Source organism: Mastigoproctus giganteus, chromosome 11 (genome assembly GCF_048544385.1).
Source record: "Mastigoproctus giganteus isolate SK-2022 chromosome 11, ASM4854438v1, whole genome shotgun sequence".
In the NCBI taxonomy this organism is placed as follows: domain Eukaryota; kingdom Metazoa; phylum Arthropoda; class Arachnida; order Uropygi; family Thelyphonidae; genus Mastigoproctus; species Mastigoproctus giganteus.
The window spans coordinates 170279568-170307565 of NC_143585.1; the positions used below are offsets into that span (position 1 = coordinate 170279568).

At 38.5% G+C, this 27998-nt stretch overlaps 1 protein-coding gene across 2 annotated transcripts in view; it reads left to right on the forward strand.

Annotated features, from left to right (window-relative positions):
• LOC150078571 (phytanoyl-CoA dioxygenase, peroxisomal-like) overlaps nucleotides 1–27998 on the forward strand; it is a 133843-nt gene that overhangs the window by 80739 nt on the left and 25106 nt on the right. For both annotated transcript variants that reach the window (XM_090385536.1, XM_090385537.1), the window contains exon 7: nucleotides 15216–15368. In XM_090385536.1, coding sequence (XP_090241662.1) covers nucleotides 15216–15368 — 153 coding nt within the window. The remainder of the gene's footprint in view (nucleotides 1–15215; nucleotides 15369–27998) is intronic.

Consider the following 27998-nt stretch of genomic DNA (forward strand, 5'->3'; position numbering starts at 1 on the left):
GGCATGGCTGACATCCACTGCGTGCCAGCCGTGTCACCCGTGCCATGTACCTACCGGAAACATAAGGCATGCTGAGGTTTTTCTGGGTTTACGAAACCCAATACGAAACAAAAAATTTAAAAAAGAAACTTGTTTATTAATATTGTTTTCGGCTGAATAATTCCCGGGGTGTGGGGCTCCAGCCCCCAAAAAGACATGGGTCTGGGGGCTACTGCCCCCAGAAAAAAAAAAAAAAAAAAAAATTAATTTTTTTTTTTAAAATAAAGTAACACAGCTCTGTGATTGGCTGATTACGATTGCATAATCACATTCTGGTCAGTTCTTGATTTGTGCGGGTGCCTGTTGCTTGCTGCCGTGAAATCTCCTTTGTCACAGGTATTTTTCACAGGAAACAGGTGTAAATACTAACGCAGCGATTTAACTATGGAATTTTTAAAAGCTGTGAGCTTAGTGTATACAGCTGAAACAGAGGATTGAACGAGGACACCTGACCAATGAGGTGAGTGGTTTTTCGTTGTCTCAGTTCAGTCTGATTGTTTTTCATAGAAATAGCATAGAAAAACATGCATTTTTGTTTGTTTCGTAAAATTTCCCCTAAAATTACCTTTTCGTGTTCTTCTTTTCAGCCTTTCTCATTGTTAATGCTTGTAAAATAGCATAGAAAAACGTGCATTTGTTTTTCATAGAAATAGCATAGAAAAACATGCATTTGTGTTTTTGTTTTTCATAGAAATAGCATAGAAAAACATGCATTTGTTTTTATGTTTTTCATGCAAATAGCATAGAATAACGTGCGTTTCTGTTTCGTAAAATTTCCCCTAAAATTACCTTTTCATTTTCTTCTTTTCAGCATTTCTCATTGTTAATGCTCGTAAAATAGCATAGAAAAACATGCATTTGTTTTTGTTTTTCATAGAAACGTGCATTTATGTTTTTTTTTTCAAATGTTGAGTTGCCGTTCCTTTTCGTTCTTTTTTTTTTTTTTACTCTTAAATTACCTTTTCCCCTTTTCTTTTTCGGTTTCAATTTTGTAGAAAGAAAAAACAGCGGGGTTAAAGGGCGGCAGCCCCCACCAAAAATTAGTGATCGCAAAAAACGTGCATTTTTGTAACTTGAACTTTTAAATTTATTGGATTTATCCTTTGTTTTTAGCCGCCATTTTTGTTGCTGTGTGCCACGTGCCACTTGACATCCGCTGGGCGAGGAGAGGAGGGGGAACGCCGTGAGTGGGCGGAGTCAAACCCGACAATCACTGCTTTCTCCAACCTCTCCTTGCCGCCATTTTTGGCAGCTGTACCCGATAGTGAATGTCTACCAGAAAATATGTATAACATCAAAAATCTTCTGGCCCGCCGTGCTTCCTTCCAAAGCTTTGCAAAATAGAAAATTCTCCAAAATATCCCCCTCGTAGCAGTATCCGACATATACAATAAGTTGAGCAAAAATTGGACTTTCTCTCAATCTATATAATAAATTGAATTTTATGTTGTCCGATAACTGTAATACGCAGCGAGACTGTGTCTCTGGACAGAGGAATGGTTTTTAAATCATTGCTGCACTTTTCTCCATGCATAATTAAAATAATTTTTATTGCAGCAAGGAGAATGCACCGAATTACGAAGCAGAATAAAGCTTGCATGCAACACATTTGCTGTGTATATTTACAGCTACTGCACATTCGCACTTGTGACCTTTAGGCAATACAGTACAGGCAATTTGAGAATGTGTGCTGTAGGAAGCACAAATTAAGAGCTAAAGGGATAACTGTAAGGGATTAATTGAGTAGTACTGAGAAGTACTACTCAGCATTTGAGTAGTATTGAGAAGTATTAATACATACTGAGAAGTCTCACTAGTCAGCTGCTTTTTGTGTGTCCATAGCCAGTGAGAAAATTAAGGCGTATTCCTGATGCAGAAGGCATGGGTGCCGGCAGCGTGGTGCAAATGCACCACCTTTGGATTTGGAAGTAATACACAATTTTTAATATTTTCATTAATTTATTCAAACATTAAGATGTTGCATGTATTCAAAAATTTAGTGAAAAAAAATTTATTCCCACATGCACCACCTTGCAAAATATCCTGCCTTCGTCCAAGGCAGTAGGGTTCATTCATATCTCAGACTTAGTTCAAGTAGCAAGGTCTCTACATCTACAGTATTGAAAAAGTAATTTTAACAACAGGTTTTTAGCTTTCATGTACACAAAAAATAAATTTATTTAAAAATTTCTGCGACCCCTTTAATTTATCCTGCGACTCCTCTGGGGGGGTTGTGCACCACTGGATTATATAATAGAATCTCAATAATACAAACTTGGCTGATACAAAGTTCTCATTTATAAAAGGCAAATATTATTCCCCTCCCTAAGGATAGCATTTTCTACATAACATATTTGTTTATTACAAAATTTGGTTAATATATATTACAAAGTCTCCCCCGATGGTATTCTCCACCTTGTCGCGGTGGGGGGGCTTGCGTGTCCCAATGACCCAGAGAGCTAAGTTGGCGGTAGCTTAGCTACTGGTAGGGCCTCCCAAGCCGGACAGGTCAAAGGGTAGGGGCCAGACTAAGAGAGATACCCCGGCCTTCCAGGTTGGGGGTTGCTGCAACGGGCTAGCTCCTCATTCAGTGTAAAAAATACACAAATGCTAAACGACCTACAAGTGAAAATGAAAATGGACTGCACTTTCGGAAACGACTCGGCAAACGGAAAAGGACTATGATTTTGTGATGCTGGAATATTCAAGGCCTTTCAACTAAAAGAAACTTTCTTTCGGATGAACTGCAGAAATTCAAGTTAGACATCGTCGTGTTATCAGAGACAAAGAAAAAGGGATGTGGAGAGGAAATAATGGGAGAATACTACCATTTTTGGAGGGGAGTTGATAAGAGTGAAAGAGCAAGAGCAGGAGTTTCTATTGCTGTTAAAAAGAAATTGAGACACAACATCAAAAACTGGCAATTTATTAATGAAAGAATGATCTCATTGGAACTGAAAATGTACGGGAGAGAAATATGTATTTTGGGAATATATGCCCCAACTAATGACACCGCCGATACCTTGAAGGATGAATTTTGGAACGATCTGAGAGAACTAATAGAAAAAATTCCTAAGAACAAAGATTTTTCTAATGGGAGATTTCAATGCAAGAGTAGGAACTGAACAAAATAGCAAAGTTATTGGAAGATTTGGAGAGAGAGAGAGAGAGGAATGACAATGGAGATAGACTATGCAATCTTTGTGAACAGTTCGACTTGAGAATAAACAACACATTTTTCCAACACAAGGATATCCATAAATATACTTTGTCACAGGAGACAAGACAAATTAGATCAGTTATAGATTACATTATTTCAAAACATTCAGGGACATATGTATTGAAAGATGTCAGAGTTTATAGAGGAGCTGAATGTGGATCTGACCATTTTCTTGTTAAAACAACACTGAGGTGGAACTAGATTAAGAAAATATGTGTGGACAACCAACAATGCAGGGAAGGAGAAATGCTACAAGTGGATCAATTTAACATTGACCTACTCCAGGACGACAGCATTAGAAACAACTTCACCCAGAGACTGGATTCTGCAATTAACATAGAGATAAAAGGTAATACTGAAAAAAATCTACGAATATTTAAAAAATACTGTTAAAAAATAGCTCATGAAATCCTAGGCAAAAAGAAGAGCCAAGGACCCAAAAAGACCTGGATTACAGAGAAAGTAAGAGCTGCTCTAGAGGAAAAGAAACTTGCATATCAGAAATGGCTGGGTGATAGAAATGATGCATATAGGAACATTTATGTTGAAAAAAAGAAAATAGCCAATCGGTTGGTAGTAGAAGCGAAAAATGAAGAATGGGAAAGGAAATGTGCAACTATTAAAAACAAATTGGGCTTCAAGCAATCAGCGGAATCGTGGAAGGTTGTTAAAGACTTGAGAAAACAGAATAAACACAATGCTGGTTTGCAATTAATACCTTTGAAAGACTGGACAGAGTACTATGAAGGACTTTTAAAAGAAGACCGGGAAGAGTTCAAGACGATGGAGGATTTTGGTGTAGAAGACTCGGGCTTAAAAGTTTCTGTTAGGGAAGTGGAACTCCTGCTAAAGGAAGGAAGGAATGGCAAATCACCTGGACCTGGAGGAGTTTACATGGAACTTATGAAATATGGAGGAAGAGGAGTGACTGTTCTGATACAAAAACTGTTAAATAGTATACTGAGAGGAGAAGAAATACCGAAAGAAATGATAACAGAATATATTACATCAATTTATAAAAAGGGCGATCGGAAAAGCTGTTAAAATTACAGAGGATTATGCGTCCTGAACCCGCTGTTAAAGATACTTGGAAAATGGATCAGGAACCATTTAGAAGCCCGAATCGAGGTATCAGAAGAACAAAGTGGTTTTTTTAGCTGGGAGGTCATGTATAGATCATATCTCAACAGTACGACAGATACTTGAAAAACCAATCAAAAGGGAAAAAAAATTTTATGATTTTCATTGACCTTGAAAAGGCATATGACAGTGTTCCAAGAAAACTCTTATGGGAAGCACTGAAAGAGGCAAATATTGATGGACAACTGATTAACATTATTAAGGCAATTTACAGGCCTGTTACAAGGTTGTTGCATGTCACCAACACTTTTCAAAATTTATATCGACATCTGCATAAGACCCTGGTCAAAAAAATGTAATAAAATGGGATTACCAATTAATAAGAACACCTATATTCACAATTTACTTTTTGCAGATGATCAGGTGGTGATAGCACAAGACTTAGAAGATGCAAAGTATGCATGTCGTCAATTGTTTGAGAAATATAAACAATGGGGTATAAAAATCAATTTTAGCAAGTTTGAAATGTTGTCTTCAGGACCAGGACACGTTCTAAATATTGCAGGTTTTAAAACCAAACAAGTCGATAAATTCAAATATTTGGGATCAATCTTACAAAGTGATGGATCATCCCAAGCAGAGATCAATAAGAGAATTACAGACGGCAGGAAAGCTATCGGCATGTTAAACTCTGTTCTGTGGAGGAAAAATATCCCAAATAAAACAAAGAAACTTATATTTCAAACGATTGTACAAAGTCTTCTATTGTATGGAGTGGAAACCTGGACATTGAATAGGCGAGCGGAAAACAAATTGTTCTCCACAGAAATGGATTTTTGGAGATGCTCAGCAGGAACTTCTAGAAGAGACAGAAAACGGAATGAAGACATAAGGGAAAAAATGGAAGTGAAAAAGACTATTATTGACACCATCAAAGAAAAGCGTCTAACATGGTATGGACATGTAAAATGGATGCAAGAAAACAGATATCCAAAGGCTATCCTGGAATGGATACCTCCTGGAAGAAGGAGAAGAGGAAGACCTAGGAAGACATGGATGGATGGAGTACGGGAATGCATGACAGCCTGAGGCTTAACCGACCAAGACACCTTGAACTGCATTTTATGGCGGGAAAAAATTCCTAACAAGAAAGTAGGCTGAGGAAACCCATTGTAAATGGAAACACTCCTGTTGAAGAAGAAGATATATTATAAAGTTAATTTTTGTCCCATGAGAAATAAGTTATTTTGTTTGGTTAATATAAAGCTTGGTACAATTCTAATTAATTAAAGGCTAATTTATTTCCTCCCAGAAAAAAAAAGAAAACCCCTTCTGTTCAAAGAAAGTCTTACAAAGGGCCGAAAATTGAGTGAAGAAAGTACGAAGTACTACTGTTTTTTATGAAACAAAAAAATACAGTAGTATTGTTTTCCTTCCATAAAATAGAATAATGTTAATTAACTATGTTAAAGCATTTTGGCTTTGAAAATTTTCTGGAATGTAGACCTCTTCAAACAAGACCTCACAAAGCTGCACCCACTTACTAGTGGAAAATTTTACAAGCCAAGATTTTTTTAAAATTAGTTAACCAATACAAGTTGCTTCCCTTGCAGTTAAAATAATTGTCTTGATTATTTAAGAGTGGAATGACTTTAGAAAAATAAGATGAACATTTTCATGATTGTCGATCATTTTTTTCCCCTCGATAATATTACAGAATACAATAGAATCTCATTAACTCCAATTTTTAAGGACTTAAATTTCTGGGTTTTATAATAAAATTTAATAATAATGGTATATATTGATGCTAACTTAAGCATTGTCTAACAATAATAAGAATCTAAAAATATAGATTAAATGCTTAAGAGTATGAACGATTTATTTATGCATGTTTACTGTACTTGCATCATTTCTACTAGCCAGGTAGTATGAATGCTTTGTTTAATTATATATCATATTGTGAATCAACCTTCACAATGAGTGGCCAAGGTTTGCACTGCTTTGAATAAGTAACGCTTCATCAGTGGAGAAGACTAACATTACTTATTCTCGGTGGATACCACCACCACCCAGACAGCACCGTTTGGAAGCTTGTTGGCTTACTCATCGGTGGGCAAGAACCCTGTTGTTGCAATAATGACAACCCAGTTATGAAGTATAACTCCACCGTATAAGAGATGCTTGATGGTGTGCGTGGTTTAATCTGGTTTGGTGACTCTATTGTCAGGGAAACGGAAAACATGCTTTGTAAAAAGGATAGGTGGAACAGGACCAGGGTATGTCTGCCAGGAGCAAAGATTGATGACGTTGTAAAGCGGATATCATCTTTTAAGGGCACAAAAGGTGATATAGTAGTACACGTTGGCACTAATGATATTAAGAGTAGGAGACCGGCGGAATTACTTAACAAGTACAGGTCACTGTTGAAAAAAAGCCGTAAGTTAAGAGTTGAATTTGAAAGTGTCTGCAATTCTGCCCAGACACGATAGGAGGGAGTATATGATGAGAGCCCTGTCGATCAATTCGACCCTGGAAAGATTGAGCAAGGCTCAAGGGGTAGAATTTTTTTCAGCCTGGTCTGTACTTGTTAACAGGACAGACTGCTTCTACAGGGATGGGATACACTTAAATACAAGGGTGCAAGAATGTTTACTGATGCTATCGAGGCAGTGTTAGGTGGGTCGGAAAACTACTAGATTGGGGGGATACAAGGACTAATCGATTGCCAGTAGCCACTGGCAGAGGTGAAAGTGATTCTTGCACTGCTTCTATTGGAATGAGCAGAAGTCTGTAAAATAAGATGCAGGATATTTCAGAGACTGCTGGGAATCATTGGGGTACAAGTAAATACATGGGTTGTGTTAGGGTAGCTAAGAAAAAGAACAGGTGCATGCATGTATACTTGCATGTACACCAATGCTAGGAGTTTAGTAAATAAATTTGATGAATTTGAGGTATTGCTCAAAACATCAAAGGCAGATATTGTTGGGATTTCAGAGACGTGGTGTCACACAGATATAAGGAATGCAGAACTGGAATTTGGGGAGTACAATACCTACAGAAAGGATAGACAGCATTGGAAGGGAGGAGGGGTTATGCTATTAGTTAAGAAATACATAAAATCCAAGGAAGTGAAGCCAGTCGACATCGCTGGACAGTGCAGTGTTGAGTCAGTTTGGTGTGACATAAGCATTGGGAGATCAAAATTGAGAGTAGGAGTGTGCTGTAGGCCTAAACTCTGATGAGTATAATAAGGAACTGTACAGGGAAATAGAGTGGGCCAGTAAATCAGAGAGTCTTATAATGGGGGATTTTAATTTCACAGATATTGACTGGAATTTGGGGGCTGGTCACTCACACACTAGCAAGGCTTTTGTGGATTTATTGGATGATTGTTTTCTACATCAGCATGTTCGGGAGGCAACTAGAGTGAGTAATACTCTTGATTTGATTATCAGTAGTGATTCTTCATGCATTAAGAATCTGCCGATAAATGAACCACTAGGTGGCAGTGATCACAGTGTGCTGAAGTGGGATTTACTCAAAGAGGTAACTACCATTAGGGGTAAAGGGAAGGGTTATTGCTTTCGTAAAGGCGACTATGATGGACTGAGATAGTATTTAAATTCTATACAGTGGGACCAACTGATGATGTTACCAACAGCAAATTCAAAATGGGAAGCATTCAAAGAACTTATCTTGGAAGCTACTAGGCTTTACATACCAACTAAGAAATATTGTTCAAGGTTTAGGCCTAAATGGATGTCAGATGAACTAATGAGACATATGGCAGAGAAGAAAAATGCATGGGATACATACAAATTAACATGTGACACAGAAGCCTATGACAGATACAAGTTTGATCTGTAACCAAGTTACAAAGGAGGTTAGGCAGACGAAGGCAGATTACGAGAAATCTTTGGCAAGGGATGCAAAGAAAAACAGCAAAGAGTTCTTTACTTATGTAAACTCTAGAAGGAAGGGGATGAATCAGATTGGTCCACTTGATATCAATGGGTCAACTGTTGATGATCCTGCTCAGGTAGCTAACAAACTAAATGAATATTTTGCATCGACATTCACACATGAGGAGTTATTCAGCGAGGGGAATGCCAGAGGTGTATTAAACTCTGGCAGTAAGCTAGAGAATCTTGTAATAACTGAGAGTAAAGTGGAGAAGAAATTGTTGAAGATAAACACAAGAAAGGCACCTGGGGTGGATGGGATCTATCCAGTTATATTAAAGGAGGCAGCAAAGGAAGTAAGCAAACCCTTAGCCATAATTACGAGAGCTTCCTTGGACTCAGGGGAGGTACCCATGGACTGGAGATGTGCAAATGTGACCCCAATTCACAAAGGAGGATCAAAGGCTGACACAAGTAATTATAGACCTGTGAGTTTAACTTCTGTTCCCGGAAAATTAATGGAGGCACTGGTTAAAGAAGGACTGCAGGATCATCTAGACAAGACTTCAGTTATAGCTCTGACACAGCATGGTTTTGTTAGGGGGAAGTCTTGCCTGACCAATTTGATTGGATACTATGATGCAGTCACAAAAGAACTGGATGCAGGGAATAACTTTGATATCATATACTTGGATCTTAGAAAGGCTTTTGATACTGTTGCACATGGAAGACTGCTGCACAAATTGGAGCAGTGTGGCATTGGAGGCAAATTGCTGCTATGGATAAAGGGGTGGTTGAGGGGGAGAAGACAGAGAGTGGTAATCAAGGGACACTGCTCATCGTGGACTAATGTTATTAGTGGAGTCCTTCAGGGTTCAGTATTGGGTCCATTATTGTTTTCTGTATTTATAAATGATATTGATGATGCTATATCAAGCCAGCAACCCCAGAACAACGTATCAACTCTGTGGTACTACACTGACAGTGGTAGAGAATGAAAGAGACCTGGGGTGGTTGTGCAGGCAGATATGAAGTTCTCTGACAGTGCAGACGGGCTGCAAGAGTAGTTCATGGTGTATTGTCAATGATATATAGGAATTTTTCTAGCAGGGATAAGGAGGTGATTATTCCCTTGTATAAGGCAATGGTCAGGCCACACCTAGAGTACTGTATACAGGCCTGGAGGCCTCATTTCAAGAAGGATGTTGAGCTGCTGGAACGAGTACAGAGAAGGGCAACAAGATTACTGAATGGAACAAAGGGGTGCTCTTACGAAGAAAGGCTTAAGTTTTGCAAATTACAGGAGACTAGGCACCAGCGAGGGTGATCTGATAGAGGTGTATAAAGCCTTGAATGGTTTGAGCATGCTCAATGCTGATGGGATGATGGTGTGTGTGGTTTAATCTAAAAATATTTCTTGGCTATGATGCCTTAAATGCCTCAGAGTATGAACGATTTGTTTATGCATGGTTAATGCACTTGCATAATTTCTATTACCCATAAAATGAATGCATTGTTTAATTATATCTCATTGTGAATTAACAGTATAATTAAACAGTACTACCTGGGTAGTAGAAATGATGCAAGTGCAGTAACCATGCATAAACAAATCTGTCATACTCTTAGGCATTTAACTAAGAAATATTTTTAGATTCTTATTATTAGACAGTGCTAAAGTTAGCATTAATATGTACCATTGTTATTAAATTTTATTATAAAACCCAGAAATTTAAGTCCCTCAAAATTTGAGTTAATGAGATTCTACTGTATTGTGTTAATATTGAGGGGGGAAAAAACGATTCCATTATGATATATTTATGTTGAACCTGTAATTGTGTTCTTTGTAATATATATGTGTATGTACCAGGTCTATGAAAATCAATTCATACATTTTGTTACTAAATATTTAAAAAAAAAAAAAAAAAATTTAGAACTAACTTACATGTCTTATTTTGCACATTTGCAGTTTTTTCTTGAAAATATTGAATGTAATAATTATGACCCTTCTAATGTTATGAACTCTTGAGCATGCTGTTCAAAACTCATAACTTTGCAGAGTATATCTTTATTTATCCCACTAGTTTCTTCACAAATAAATGTCAAGATCTTCTCTAATTCGTGGTTTAGTATTAATTAGTAGTGGCAAATGATGTAAGAAAGCAAGCTTATGGAGCATCAGCCAAAAAAAAAAAAAAAAAATCCTATCCACCTCACCACTCCAAGAATTTGTCTAGTTCATCCTTAAATTTATTCAAATTACCCACTTCCACAACAGATGGAAGTTTGTTCCCACAATTAGTCACTCGTTGGCTTGAAAACAAACTTCTGTGCATTTGAATTTATGCTCCCTCAAACTTCTGTGCATCTATCTTCCAGCCATCCTTTTTCAATTTGAATTTATGCTCCCTTGTATGTAGTCTTAGCAAGAGGAAGAATGCCATCAATATTGAGCTTACTCAATCTGTTCAAAGTCTTAAATACCTCGGCCAGATCTCCTTGCATGTATGTAATCTCCAGATGCTGCCCCCTTAAATGTGGGCACTTATATATGGTGTGGGGGGACCTCCCGGTGATGCTGCTGGTCCTCCATATTAACATTACTGTGATCCAATGCCTGCAGCCTAGGTTCCATGCTGACATATTAATCTTGCATGTTTACCATGTGCTCTGACCCATGGAAACTTGGTAAGGGGGATCCTGTGTTTCAGTACCCCAGCTTCAACACACCACTTTGGTCCATGCTTTGACAAGACAGCTGGTCTTGGGATGGCTCGTGCAGGATCAGTCGGCTAATGGTTCACCTACAAGGGACAGTGGTGTCAATGCCAAGCCCCTGCCCTCATGGTCCAAGGGACAGGATTCAGGCTGGCAGTGGTGCAGCTGTAGTATTTGGGTAACCCTGGAATCTCATTCCCGAGTGAATTTGTTGCTTAGCACATAGTGGGCATCCTATTTGGGATCCATAAGTGGGAAGTCTGGGTGCTGAGCCAAAATAAAAAATAACATGAATTGTGATAATCAAACATTTTCTTCTGGAGTCCCAAAACAGTCCCTACCAGATAATAATGGCACAGAAACAGACACTTCCACTTTAGCAAAGAGGCCCCGAACTGAAACAATATCAGGTTCAACACTTAGATAACTAAATGCTACGGTACTCCCACTACCTTGAACCTTTTTCGGCGAAGGTAAAGAAAGCCTACACGAGAAGCATGCAAAAGTTCGATGAAATTTACCAGTAAACGTACTTTGCCACAATGGCATTTGTATTGTTGCTCGCTCGGTAAACAAATGGTCAGGAGTAGAAATTGAATCCCATTGGAAATTGAAATCCTCCCAAAGTGGGGGGGGGGGGGGTAACCTGACCTTTTTTCTTTAGAATCACTGATGGACTAGTGGATAAATTTTTTTATTAAGAAAAAAAAAAAAGGCAAAGGAAACCCACACAAGAAGCACGGCAATTTTTGAAAAAGTTTAATGGTGAAACTACGTTACAAACATTTTTTACGGCGCCAGAACTTCCAATATGACTCTGTTTGTGATTCAGTTAGTTAATTCAATTTGTGATTCTAAAGAAAAAAAGGTCAGGTTACCCCCCCTTCACTTCGGGATTGTTTCAAGCTCCCATGGGATTCAACTTCTACTCCAGACCGATAACACCCACCATCTGTTTACTGAGCGAGCAACAATACGAATGCCGCTCCAGCAAGGTACTTTTTCCGGTAAATTTCATCGAACTTTTGCATGCTTCTCGTGCAGGCTTTCTTTACCTTAGCTCCTTTTTCTTTGCTGCTCTGGTCTAAGGCATGATTTCGGTTCAAATTCAGTATAATTAAAAATACTCACTAAACTTATATCCTAATGCAGTAATAACACTATGCACCAGTTATGCTATGAAATTTACCTTATTGAATATATATACACCAATGAGCCAAAACATTATGACCAGCGAGTTGTTATGCAAATCGAAGCAACTGCAAGTGAACTGAGGCGCGTGCACGGGTCAGGACACTGTATAAAAAACACCTGATACTGATCTCCGTTAATCAGTGTTACTCTTGTTCTTCAGATGGGAAAGGCAGTGGACTTAAGCGAGTTTGACAAAGGCCAAATTGTAATTGCCAGACAACTGGGTCAGAGCATATCCGAAACAGCACGACTGGTGGAATTCTCACGGTCAACCGTGGTTAGTACCTACCGAAAGTGGTCCAAGAAGGGGAAACCTATGAACTGCCAGCGAGGTGTTGGACGACCACGGCTCATTGATGCTCGAGGTGAGCGAAGGATCTCCCGGATGGTATGTGGCAACAGAAGGGCGACTGTGGCACAACTTGCTGGTAATTAGAATGCTGGTGACGGGAGTAATGTGTCACAACACACAGTACATTGAACCCTGCTGAAAATGTGGCTGAGCAGCCGTGAGCCATCCCAAGTGCTCATACTAACCACGGTTCACCGGCTACAGCACCTGCAATGGGCACGTGAGCATCGAAACTGGACCTTGAGTGATTGGAAGAAGGTCGTCTGCTATAATGAATCATGTTTCCTGTTGCACCATGTGGAAAGCCGGGTACGTGTGCGTCGTTTACCTGAGAAAGTGATGGTGCCTGAATGCACTGTGGGATGAAAACAAGTCGGTGTCATTCTTTGAGTGATGTTCTGCTCCAGTCATCCATCTGCCGGGCACCCTGACGTCTACCACCTATATTCTACCCCTATAAACATCATTGCTGACCAGGTACACTCTTTCATGGCAGCAGTCTTCTCCTCTAGCAGTGCTGTCTTACAGCAGAATAATGCGGCATGCCACACCACCTGGATTGATTGAGACTGGTTCACAGAACATTAGGAAGACTTCCAGGCATTGCCCTGACCTCCAAATTTCCCAGACATCAATCTCATTGAGCATCTGTGGTTTGTGTTTGAACAGCAACTCTGATCTACGGTGTCTCAACCACGGAGCTTACAGGAGTAAAGGATCTGCTGGTTACATGTTGGTACCAGATACCACAAGACACATTTAGAAATCTTCTAGCATCCATGCCTCACCGGGTATGAGCTGTTTTGGCTGCACGTGGAGTACCAACATCATATTAGGTAGGTGGTCATAATGTTTTGGCTCATCAGTGTATTGCAATATTGAGCTTATGGTATATGTATTTCATATTGCCTACCAAGTTTACATTGTATGAATTCTGTATCAAACTCTCAAACGACCTATTTGTGATACTATATCTATGCCAAATTACTGATACTAAAAGCTCTGAATATTAATGTCATACGTTACTTGATACTACATGATAAAGTTAAGTTATTAAAACACATATGTAGTGCTATAAATTATAGTTTATAAGCCTCTTCTGATACTTGTTACATTGCTACAAAGCTACGTAGAAACCTCCAATATATGCTACATCAATACTAAAACAATGGCAGCAAAATTCGAACGTTTTTTTTGATACAACACAATGCTGGCAGAAGTTGACTGTGGTTTTTTTTTTTAAATTACAAGAGCCAGTTTACACTTTTACAATTGCAATTATGGTTTTTGAGGCTGTCATGGACATTCTCTCAGATATGCCAGACAAGCTGTGCTTGCTACCTGAGAATCTAAAACACAGATGGAACTGAAATTCAGGTGACACTCAAGTGGACCCAATTTTTCCAATGCAACATTAATGGTATGGGCAGGTTGCAAAAAAACTATACCAGATCACACCAGATTAAGCCTGTGATAACTATGGCAGTCTAGTCTGCACATGAATCATAAAGAGGAAGCTGTTCTTGCTCAGCTCTTTGTAGGATATAGTCATCTTACATATTTTTGCCTGCTGAGGACCGATTGACCATGTCTGAGCACTGTGACCATTTTAACCATCAAACACATGTTTATAAAATGTCAGAGTTTTTGTCAATGCATATTGTGTATATTTTAGCACCTTTACCCATATTACTGTGCCTTGTACACTCAAATTTTTTTCCAAGAGTGTGTGAAAAGTTTCAATTTTTAAAAATTATAAATTTATAAAAAAAGTAAAGTAAAGTGCAGCCATTATCAACCCACTGCAGGATGGAAGCCTCCTCAACAATTCATGTTGAGGGAAATGGACCATAATCTGCCACTCTGGTCCAGTGCGGGTTGGCAGATCGACCGTATTCAGCAGTCAGGGGCTTGAACCCCGGTCTACTCAAAGAGCGTGTGCTACTGCACTCCCGCTCCTGCCCACTCGGCTACGGAGGCCATTATAATATATATTATAAATTTATAAACACATATATAAATGTATTTTTTAAAATTGTCTTATTCACTTTTGTATTTTTATTTGTTTTTATTGAGATTTACTTTTTTTTTTTGTTTGCATACAAATGTACGTTTGTACATTGACATTGTAACCTATTTGTATGTTACTGCTAATTTTTAAAGTATACCTTTATTAGGCTTGGCACGTTATGGCCTAAGTTGGCCATGCACTGTAAAAATTTATACCAATTAATTGTGATATGTACCTATATTTTAACAGATTGATAAATTTACACTAGAAGTCTAGATGCTTGAGATTTTTTTGTTGTGAGCCCTCCAGCCATAGTTCTTTATCTTTAGTCCTTTTTTTTTTATTATTTAAAAATTCCAGGTCACGCTGGCCATCGTGAGTGTTTTTTGATATGCAATATAGATTTATTTAAGGTAAGAATTTATCTTACAAAATATTATGGTAACTAAATTAACAAAATAATAGTATTTTGTTAATTTAATTACCATATTATTTAGTTACCACAGATTACAAAAATTATTATTATTAGCCATATGATCCATATTATGAATCTACTATGATAATAAGCCCATTATTAGGATTACCCATATTCTTGGCCACATATTTTTCTCTAATTTAGAAAAGTAATAAAATAAACTGTAGGAGATGTAAAACAGCATTAATTTTATACAGCAAAAATGCCATTATTTTTATTTGCAGGGAGGAGTAAACAAGGCCTACCATGCTGTACAAGGAATTAATGACAAAATAAACAATAGAATTTATTTGGAAATGTCACCTGGAGACTGCGTATTCTTTCATCCACTTCTGATTCATGGATCTGGTGCTAACAGGTCATCTAATTTCAGAAAAGTAAAAACTTTTTTTTTTCTCCCTACTAAAATTTTTTTATTTATTTTTATCTGAATTTAATCTTATTTACATATAGTTCATTTAATTTTATCTTTTTTAAATTCACATGTTCTTTAATTGCAATTCCAAAGTAAGGATAGATTTAGGCTTAGACATATAAGACAACTGTCTAGGTACCAAAATTTGATAGAATGCTTGAAATTCTGCAGGTAAATCTCCACTGTAATCACTGCGAAGTAGCAGTGATTACAGTGTACTGATGTGGTATTTACTTAAGACATAACTACTGTCAGGGGTTAATGGGAAGGGGTTTTGCTTTATTAAGGGGGTTTTACCGTGGTTTTTATAGTGGTTTTTAAATTCTGTTAACTGAGACCAACTAATGATCGTTACCAGCAGCAGATTCTAAATAGGAAGCATTCAGGGAAATAATCATAGATACTACTAGGCTTTTCATACCAATTAAGAAATGCTGTGTGCTGCAACCAGGCAGCAAGAAAGGCACTTACTGTCCCTTCAATTATTTCCTCACTTGTTTTCAAAACCTGTGCTCCTGAGCTTATTCCTGTCTGTATTGCCTTTTTTGCACTTTCTTGTTCTACAGGTTTTTTCCCTTCTGCTTGGAAATATACTCATATCCAGTCAGTTCCTAAAAAGGTTGACAAATCCTTCCGTCTAATTATTATCCCATTGCACATACTTTTACTCTTTCTAAAATAATGGAGAAATCTATTTACTGCTAACTTGAGGTTGGTCCTTGAGGTTGTCACAGTCCTTGAGTCTAAAACGCTGATGGAACTGATATTCGGGTAAAACTCAAGTCAAGTGGACCCAATTTTGGCGTAGTCCGGACGGTTTGTGGCAGCCAAATCCTCTGCTTGCACCTTCACGATGGTGGGACGGTTAGTAATCCTGGGTATAACCTCCATGCACAAGTACATGGTGGGTAACCACCCAGGTGTGAACCAACGTAAGCAGGGGTCGAGGTGTGGCACCCACACCACATGGAGGAATGCCACCCCTCTATGTTACCAGGCAGTACTATGTGGTAGATGGCTCTCATCAACTGGTGCAATACCACTACTTTGCTTATTGGAGGCTTGAAGTGGTGGAACCCATGTTTAGTCTCTAGAGCTAAGTTCCGGTCAACCCTTCCCTATCTCTTCCATCATGCAATATGATTGATGCCTTTTGAGGTTATGATGAACATCGTGGCGAGATCCAATATTCCTTATATTTCAAGGGTACAGCTCTAAAACGGTGTTCGCAGGCCGGCCGCTAGTTAGTAAACCGGACCGAGCCTATTGGTAACTCTCTAGGAGGCTTCTGGATCAGCTAGTGTATAATCTTGCTACCTCTGCTCTGCCAGATAGCGACTGGAGGGAGTCCAAATAGTGTGTATGCGGGGATCATTGTTGAGGCCACATTATGTCAAGGATCTGGGTATATTCTTACCATGTGTACGCCATATCCAAAAATTTCTTTACTTCATACAGCATGTCAAACCCACTTTTTCTTACTATTGAATACACCATGAATTGTCAAACTAATAGAGAAAGCTTATCTGTGAAAAGATCTAAACCTCCCAAGCACTTCCTAATTAATTTCACAAATATACGTGGTCTCAATTCTAATCTCAACGATGTCCATTTCCACTTGCAGTCTGCCAAACCCCAATGTACTTTTTCTGACAGAATCTCAGTTATCGGTTGATTCGACTACTGCTCATCTCAGATGCCCTAATTATTCGCTGTATGATTCCTTTCGCCTCAAAGGTGGTACTTGTGCATATGTCCGTTCTGATATTCCCTGTCAGAGAATTGGCAATTTGGAATCTCCTCTCTTTGATCTTATCTGGCTTAAAATCTCTCTACCTCATTATGTCAAATTCATCTGGTGTCTCTACCGTTCTCCCAACTCCACTAATCACTTGGAGCTCTTTGACTTCCTCTCTTTGCAACTTGACTTTCTCCAGTCCAACTTTTCTAACAGTGAGGTAATTTTCCTTGGTGATTTTAATGTTCACAACTCCAGCTGGCTTCCGTTTTCTAGTCACACCGACCCAGCTGGTTGAGATGCTGAGGCTTTTGCAATTACTAATGACCTAGCACAGATTGTTCATTTACCTACAAGAATACAGGACAATCCTAATCATAGAGCCAATATGCTTGATCTTTTTCTCACAAACAACCTTTCTAAGTACGCGGTCGAAGTGACAGGTCCTTTAGGCACTTCAAATCACAACTTGGTGATTGTCTCTTCTCCAATGGAACCTTTATCTCATGGCTATTCCGAACCTCGTGTTGTTTGGCATTACAAGAATGCAAAATGGGATGACCTGCGAGACTTCTTTTCTTCTTTTCCTTGGTCCGATTACTGTTTCAAAACTTCTGATGTCAATATTTGCTCAGATCGTGTCAGTGAAATTATTCTTGCAGGAATGGAATCCTTTATCCCACACTCCACCTTAAAATCTCGTCCTTTATCTAAACCTTGGTTTTCCAATAAATGTGCTAAGGCTGTTCAAGAGAAGAATGTTGCATATCATAATTGGCTTGTTTCTCATTCTCCAGTTTCATTTTCTGCATACACCAAAGCTCGCAACAATTATAAAGCAGTTATTAATCAATAAAAACTAGAGTTTTAACAGGCTAAGAGTAGAAAACTTGCTTCTTGCCCTAATGGTGGCCAAGCATTCTTGTCTCTTGCCAAAGCTATTGTCTGCAACTTTTGCCCATCTCTGCTCCCACCTCTGTCCAAACCAGATGGTTCTGTTGTCATTTCAGCCAAGGATAAAGCTGACCTGCTAGCATCCCATTTTCCTTCCAACTCATGTATTAATGATCTTGGTAAAACAATTCCCACCATTCCCAACACGCTCCATTCAATGGCCCCTGTAGTCTTCCGTTAAAAGGATGTCAGAAGGATTTTGACTAATCTTGATGCTAAGAAAGCTCCAGGTCCCGATGGTATTTCTCCACTTGTTCTCAAAACCTGTGCTTCTGAACTTGCTCCTATTCTTTGCCGCCTTTTTTCACTTTCTTATTCCAAAGGTGTTTTTCCTTCTGCTTGGAAATTTGCTCATATCCAACCAGTTCCTAAAAAGGGTGACAAATCCATCCCATCCAGTTATCGTCCCATTGCAATTACTTCTACTCTTTCTAAAAAAGTAATGGAGAAATCAATTAACCGCCAACTCTTAAACTACCTAGAAACCTTCCGTCTGATTAACGATCGCCAGTATGGATTCCGTCAGTGTCGATCCACTGGTGATATTCTGGCTTGTGTTACCCATTTATGGACTAATTTAATGGAAAGGTTCGGTGAAACCCAAGTAGTTGCTCTTGACGTCTCAAAGGCTTTCGATCGTGTTTGGCATAAAGGTCTTCTAAACAAGCTTCCATCTTATCGTTTGCCAACTGTTTTTAGTAATTGGTTATCCAGTTTTCTCTCTGATCGCTCACTGAAGGTGATGGTAGATGGCTCTCTGTCTTCTAATTTCTCCACTAATGCCGGTGTCCCCCAAGGTTCAGTTCTTCTCCCCCACTCTTTTCCTCTTGTATATTAATGACCTTCTTCCATTGACTGGAAATCCTATCCATAGTTTTGCCGATGATAGCACATTGCATTCCACTTTCCATTTTGAGAAACCTTGTCCTGCTCTATCAGCTTCAACTTCTCGAAAATCTGCTACCAATTCCTTAAATGCCGATCTTCAGGTAATTCTCCAGTGGGGCAAAGACAACTTAGTTGATTTCAACCCTTCTAAAACTCAGTCTTGTCTTTTATCTCGCAAAAAGGATTCTTCTGCTCCTATGCTTATCTTTAGTGACACTCCGATTTCTAGGCAAAATGATATATCTCTTTTGAGTGTTACCCTTGCTCCTCTCTCTTGGCACAAGCACATTACAAATATTGCTTCCTCTGCATCTAAAAAACTTGGTTTTCTCTTTCGCTCTCGGCGTTACTTTTCTTCCAAACAGCTGCTCACTCTGTATAAATCGCAAATCCACCCTGCCATGGAATATTGTTCCCACATCTGGGGTATTGCCCCCAAAACCTCTCTCAGGCTTCTCGATTACATTCAGAAGAGGGCTGTTAGGTTAATTAATGATTCTTCTTTAACAAAGTCTCTCCACTCGCTGTCTCATAGACGTACTGTTTCTGCTGTATGCCTCTTCTACAGATACTTCCATGGGCACTGTTCTTCTGAATTGGCTTCTATAATTCCTGCTCTCTCTTTCAAAACAGTCTGAACACGTGCCGCCACCAGCCAACTTCCATTTACTGTCTAACTTCAAACCCACAGAATTAACTTTTTATCTTCCTCATTTATTCATTCAACTGCCGTTTTCTGGAACAACCTTCCTTTATACGTATTTCCTGAAAATTACAATCTACAGAAATTCAAGTCCAATTTCAACAAATATCTTCTTTCGTCTTCTCAACCTCCAACTCAAGCACAGTACTAAGTACTATAGGTTCTAATACCTCTCGTGTTTGGGGTTTACGTAAAAAAAAACAAAAAAACTTCTAAACCATCTAGAAACCTTCCATCTGATCAATGATTGCCATTATGGATTCTGTCAGTGTTGATCCACTTGTGATATACAGGGTTGTTAAAATTAAAGTATCCCTATGTAGAGGGATCTGGAGCAAGTTCTAAGGCTTGCACTGAAGAGAAATTTGGACAACAGGTACAATAAAGAATATGTTTGCCATTTATTGGGGGGAAAAATTAGTCAAAATTTGTCATTATATGGCGCTGTGGCAATACAAATCACTTGAACACCGTGCATTGTTCAATGTGCCCTCCATTTTGGTCAACAATAGTTTCCATTCGAAGAACAGCATTTTTCTACATCAGAACATAACATGTCAACTGGAATAACCAGCACATGACGTCTAATGCTGTCCTTCAGATCTGCCAGAGTTTGACATCCTTCCCAATACACCTGGTTCTTCAAAAAACTCCACAACCAGAAATCACATGGGGTGAGGTCTGGTGATCGGGGTGGCCAAGGTGTCAAGAAACAACAGCTGATAACCCGTTTGTCTGTAAAGTGTTGCCTTAGCAATCTGGACACAATGGTGACACACCATCTTGCATGAATATGGTATCCTGAAGGCACCCACGTTGTTGCAGCTCTGGTATTGCAAACTTTGCCAACATTTCATAATATCACTGTCCAGTGACAGAACAGGTGCGGGGTCCAGTCGGTGTTACCTGTTCAAAAAAATATGGCCTAATCGTGAATGTGGCTGTAAATCCACACCACACTGTCACTTTTGGAGAATGCAACGGGACCTCTTGGATAACCCAAGGGTTTTCTGTTGCTCAAATGTGACAGTTGTGCATATTCATTTGTCCATTTAAGCAGAAGTGGGCTTCATCACTCCAAAAGATGTTCCATGGCCAAGTGATATCCACTGTCATTCGTGCCAGAAACTGAAGTGCATATGTGAAACGAATATCTCCATCACCATGCTTTAGCTGCTGTAGCTTGTACATCTTCTAAGGATAGTACCGCAACACCTGATGCATTACTAACCTTACAGTGGAATACGGCATGTCCACTTCACGAGAAACAGCTGGCACACTTGCGCTACCACATGGAGATTGACTTGATAAATCCACGACAACCATAGCCAACACGAGAGGAGTCCATTCGTTTTCAACCTCTACCTGGTTGAACACCAAGATGTCCTGTCACTTCAATGTTTGCAGTCATTTTGAGGGCAGCACAAACAGTCATAGGTCCACGCCTTATGCCCTTCTGATGCCAGAATTCTCTGATAGCCGAAGCTGCATTGTTCCTGTTCTGATAGTACAGCTTCACTAATAGCACCTTTTCCTGCAACGTTGTTGGCATTTCTGCTGTAATGCAGGAAAACATCAACTGTATGATTTTGAAGAGACTGCTTTGCTTTTATACAGTACAGTAGAGATGAGTAGTGACGCTGTGGCAGTAACTTACGATTATGCAAATAACGTAAGTTATTTGCTTAATTGTAACTAAGATAGTTATGCACCATACAATGACAAATTTTGTAACTAATGTTTTTTCCCAATAAATGGCAAGTGCATTCTTTATTGTACCTGTTATCTAAATTTCTCTTATGTACGAGCCTTAGAACTTGCTCCAGAGCCCTCTATATAGGGATACTTTAATTTTAACAAACCTGTACTTGCTTACGTTACACACCTGTACTAAATATAAATGCAACAAGGCATAATACTATAAGAGCTTAAAATTATACTATTAAATATAGATGTAGATACACCATAGATAGCTCTTAAACAAAAACTACAGTTGTGGTGTAAAGGCATTGTTTTAATTGTTTTACTGGCTGACAGTGATTACAATGTACTGATGTGGGAATTAATTAAAGATGGGAAGGGCTAAAGGGAAGGGCTATTGCTTTCATAAAGGTGATTACAAGGGTCTCAGACAATTTTTAAATTCTGTACAGCAATGTAATGTAACCTGATAATGTTACCAACGTTGAATTCTAAATGGGAAGCCTTCAGGGACTTAATTTTAGAGACTACTAGGCTTTTCATTCCAACTAAGAAATATTGTTCAAAATTTAGGCCTAAATGGATGTCAGATGAACTAATGAGGCTTGTGGCAGAGAAGAAAAATGTATGGGATGCATGAAAAGTACCAGGTGAAACAGCAGCCTGTGACAGATATAAACTAGTCTGTAATCAAGTCACAAAGAAGGTTAGGCAGGCGAAGGCAGATTATGAGAAATCCTTGGCAAAGGATGCAAAGAAAAACAGCAAAGAGTTCTTTACTTATGTAAACTCTAGAAGGAAAGTGATGAATCAGATTGGATCTTTTAACATAGATGGGTTGACTATTGATGATCATGCTCAGGTAGCTGATAAACTGAATGAGTATTTTGCATCTACATTCACACATGAGCAGTTATTCAATGAGGGGAATGCCAGAAGTTTATCAAACTCTAACAGGGAGCTAAGTGATTTTGTAATAACTGAGAGCAAAGTGCAGGAGAAATTGTTGAAGTTAAACATAAAAAAGGCACCTGGGGTGGATGGGATCTATCCATTTATAATGTAGGAGGTAGCAAGGGAAGTAATCAAACCCTTGGCCATAATTATGAGAACTTCCTTGGACTCACGGGAGGTCCCCATGGACTGGAGGTGTGCAAATGTATCACCAATTCACAAAGGGAGTTCAAAAGGTGATACAAATAACTACAGACTTGTTAGTTTAACTTGTGTTCCGAGGAAAATAATGGGATCACTGGTTAAAGAAGCATTGCAGCATCATCTAGACAAGACTGCGGTAATAGTTAAGACACAGCATAGGTTTGTTAAAGGAAGGTCTTGTTTGACCAATTTGATTGGATAGTATGATGTGGTCACAAAGGAACTGAATGCCAAAAATAATTTTGATATCATATACTTGGATTTCAGAACAGCTTTTGATACTGTTGGACACATGGAAGACTGCTGCACAAATTGGAGAAATATGGCATTAAGGGTAAGTTGCTACAATGGATAAAGGGATGGTTAAGTGGGAGAAGACAGAGAATGGTAATCAATGGACACGTATTAGTGGAGTTCCCCAGAGTTCGATGTTGGGCCAATTGTTGTTTTGTATATTTATCAATGATATTGATGAAGGTATATCAGGTTTGATGTCCAAGTTTGCAGATGATACAAAGGTTGGCAGGGTTCTTAATGACAGTAAAGACAGTATGGTACTCCAACCAGATCTAGATAAGTTGGGCTGAGAAGTGGCAACTGAAGTTTGACATTGACAAATGCAAAGTACTGCATATGGGTTTCAATAACCAAAGAGAAATGTACCAAATGTGTGATACTACACTCAGTGAAGTGGAAAGTGAAAAAGACCTGGGGGTAATTGTGCAGTTCAATATGAAGTTTGCTGAGCAGTGCAGAAGGGCTGCCAGGGCAGGTCACGGAGTCTTGTTAATGGTATATAGGAATTTTGCTAGCAGGGACGGGGAGGTGATTATCCCGTTATACAAGGCAGTGGTCAGGCCACACCTAGAGTACTGTGTGTACAGGTCTGGAGGCCTCATTTTAGGAAGGATGTAGAGTTGCTAGAACAAGTACAAAGAAGGAAAACAAGATTGGTGAAGGGAACAAAGCGGTGACCTTACCAAGAAAGGCTTAAATTCTGCAAATTGCAGCACCTGGAGAGTAGGCACCTGCGAGGTGATCTGATTGAGGTGTATAAGGACTTGAATGGGTTGTGCAAGCTGAATGCTGATGGGATTCTTCCTTTTGCTCAGATTAAGAACCTGACGGTCACAGTTTCAAATTGAGGAAAGATAGTTGTAGAATAGATGTGCAGAAATTTGCCTTTAGCCAGCAGGTAGTTGATTGGAACAGGCTTCCATCTTTTGTTTTGGTAGCTAATAGCTTAAATAAATTTAAGGCTGAGCTGGACAAACATTTGAAATGAATGGAGGGGTAAAATCGGAGGGTTTTTTTTGGCTGATCCTGCATAAGCTTGCTTTCTTGCATCGTATGCCTCTGCTAATCTCATATTGGGAACATTCACAAAGAGTTACCATGTATTGCACTACCTTGAATAAGTAACGCTTTTTCAGAAGCAGAGGAAGGGATTTTCTCTTTCGTTCTTCATGCTGCTTTTCTTACAAACAGCTGTTTACTCTGCAAATCGCAAATTCGCTCTACCATGGAATATTGTTTCCACATCTCGTATTCTCCCAAAATTTTCTTCTTTGGTTTCTAGATTCCATTCAGAAAGGGCATTTAGGTTAATTAATGACCCTTGTTTAACAAAATCTCTCCACTCTGTCTAATAGACGTTCTGTTTCTGTTGCATGCCTTTTCTATAGATACATCCATGAGTACTGTTATTCTGAATTGGCATCTTTAATTCCTGCTCTCTTCCAAACCAATCTGTACATGTGTTGCAGCATCCTTTTACTGTCCAACTTCAAACTCACAGATCCAACTTTTCTTCTTCCTCATTTATTCATTCAACTTCCGTTTTCTGGAACAACCTTCCTTCATACATATTTCCTGAAAATTGCAATCTACAGAAGTTCAAGTCTAATATCAACAAATATCTCTTATTTGGAGTTTTCATTAAAGAAATATATATAGATATATATACATATATTTATCCGGGATATGCAAGCAGGTAGGGAGATGAATGTCATTATTCCTTCATACAAGAAACTTTGAGGTGGAGGGGAAGACAACCTTTATGGAGTGCTCAAAGGAGGGCGACTAGATTGATTTTTATGATGCAGTAGAACCTCATAATTCTGTTAACACTGTAAGCTCTGCAGGATTTTTAACTGTGGAAATATTACCTGGTGTTCTGAGAGAATGGCAAAGAAACAGTACCACTACCACAGTGTTCCTCAGTTCAGAAAACATTTTCAAGCAACACATGGTGAGCTTTTATTTTAAAAATCATGCAAAATAAAACAGTAGCAGAACTGCCATGGTCTCACAATTCTACATTATAAATACAACCAGGAGAAATTTTGCATTAGCTTTAAAAAGCATAGCATTTAACTTCTTGGGAGAAAAACATATATGGGGATAACTCATCCTAATTACAGACTAAAAAACTCTGTTCAATGATAAGGTAAGAAAAATATATGTTATTAATAAACCAACCACAGAGGCTAGTTCATTAATAACCAGCCTGTGTGGTGTGTATGTGTATAGTCAATATACAATGTACATATAATATGTGGTGTGGCTATTAAAAAACAAGACTAGATGCACAGCCACTACACACCATGCCACCTGGGAAACAAAAGCACAGCAGTAGACCGTGAACTTTTCCCTAGTTGTCGACCAAGTCTTGTTCCAACATGCTCATTCACTTTGCAGTGAGACAGGTTTTCATTGCTTTGTGTTTCTACAATTTGATGGAAAAGTGACAGACAAAATAACCAAATCAACTGCTGGAAAAATGACACAACAATGAATCAACCTCATATATTTAATAAAATAAAGAAAACACCAACTGAAAGTTATTAGTTATGTTAAGAGCTCGCATATTTGAATAGCTTAAAAGATTTTTAGAAGGAAGAGAGGGAATATGGAACACAGTGAATGACCAGACGATTTGGTATACATGATAACTGATGAAAATGTTGACTGGGCAAGGATATTGATTAGAAGTGATTGTCATTTAATCATTAGAATGGCTTCATCAGAACTCAGTATGGACAAATAAACAATTAAACAGATGTTAATTGAAATTTTCTGAATGAGAAAAGTGTGTGCACCAAGATGGTGCCAAAAATTTTGAACGAACATCAAAGAATGAGAGGACTCCAAGTTTGTGAAGGTGTTTTGAAAAAAAATTGAATATCCAGACTTTCTGAGTACAGTCAGTCCTCGTATAGCACGATAGTTGTGTTCCTAGAAACCCTCGTGCAATGAAAAATCGTGCAATATAAACAACAGGCCCTATGGGAAAAATGGGGTTATGTGCCGACCACCCAAGATTGAACACACATTTGTAACCAAAACATTACCAAACACAATAAATAATCGTAATAAAATACTTACGTATTTTATTACGACTATTACGTAATAAAATATTGCTACTGCTTTTACTTCTATCGTAAGCAAACTTGTTTTTTGTTTGATTTTCTATCCAAACAGATGACAGCCGTTCCATCTCTTCCAATTCTTTGTGTCTTAATCTAATGAATTTTAATTACACTTTGAGTTGTTCCTGCTATGAAAGTTGTTTTTATTTTCTCTGCATTCTTTGTAATTCTCGGCGTTGCCTCATTTAGGTCTGTAGCATGTGCAATATCACATGGTCTTTCATTTCGCTCAAAGCGTTTTGACAGTTTCATATTTTTTCGCTATCGACAGTGGCGGACTGGCCATAAGCCTTACCGGGGAAACCCTGGTGGGCCTGAGGCCGATGTGATTTTGGCCATAAACACTAGTATGAGGCTACTACAAATTTTCCCGGGTGAGAATTTTTGATCCAGTCCACCTCTGTTTATCGATATTGCTTTTCCTTTTCTCTCTGAATCTGCAGTATCTTCACCAGGACGCTTCCTTTTCACACCTTTTAAGTATTTTACTCATTTTTAGAGAACAAAGCACAATTACAAAATGAGGAGGCACGCTTAATACACATAAACAAAGCTGCGCACATGTAGCAACTGAATAAACAACACCGTAAAGGCCACTATTAACACCTCACATTTTACTAAAGCACATTTCTAGGGGTGACTACCATAAAACAATAAAAACAATTTCCAGTTGCGTTTCTGCTAGTGGAATCTGTTATAAACTGGTAGTAAACTCGATCTAATTGCATTTGCGATTATACCGATTGCTGGAATTGTGTTGGTTTTTATGTTATTATGGTGAAATGTGCTTCCCCTTCACTGATATAAAACACATAAATACATTTTCAGAATCTTCTCTTCATTCCTATCGCGATGCATTCGGTTGGGGTGATTCTGCGTTCGACTGCCATTTCTTGTAAACACAAAGGCGAATCGTGCATAAGCGAATTCGGTTCGTAAGATATTGTTCCCCTATTTATAAATCGTGTATGATCGAATTCGTGTAATGTAAACACGTGTTATACGAGGACTGACTGTACTGATTACTTGTGATGAAAGCTGGCTGTTCAAGTATGACCTAGAAACTAAAAGACATTAAGTGCAGTGGAAGGAAAACAATCCCACAAACCAAAAAAAAACAAAAAAGATTAAAGTGAAAAATGAAAACCTACTTCTTGTATTCTTTGATATCAAAGGAATTATTATGGCTGAATCATTATCATCATCAGCCGTTTTCAATCCACTGCAGGATGAAGGCTTCTCCCACAACTTTCCAGTTCCTTCTGTTTTGAACACTAGCCATCCATTTACTACCCACAAACTCATGAATTTCATATATCCATCTCTGCCTTTGTCTTCAGGTTTTCTTCTAGCTCCTCTTGGGTACCATTCTGTTATTTTCTTAGTCAATCTGTCATCATGTCTTCGAGCTATGTGTCCTGCCCAAGACCATTTTAGTTCTTTAGTTTTGATAAGAATGTCCTTTACTTGAGTTTGCTGCCTAATCCATGTGTTTCTCTTCTTATCTAACAGTCTGATTCCCAATATAATTCGTTCCATTCTTCGCTGTGTAGTTCTCAGCTTCTCTTCCATTCTTCGCTGTGTAGTTCTCAGCTTCTCTTCCATTCTTATTTTGAGTGCCCAAGTTTCACTTCCATAAGTCATGGTGGGGAGTAGTATATATTGGTTCATTATTTTACGTTTCAGACAAATTGGGATATTGCTCTTCAGTATGTGACTATATTTCCTGAATGTTATCCATCCAAAATTTATTCTTCTCTTGACTTCCAGCCATTTATCATTATTACAGCTAATAACTTGTCCCAGATAAGTATATGACTCCACCTTTTCAAGTACTGCTCCTTCAATCATTATTTCCCTTTCTGTGGCATACTTGTTCATTATTACTTTTGTTTTAGCCATATTCATCTTTAGTCCAAAATTCTTTGGGATCGTGGCTTATGACCACAATGTCATCTGCAAATCGTAAATGGTTTAGGTACTCTCTGTTCACATTAACTCCTTTCTGCGACCAGTCTA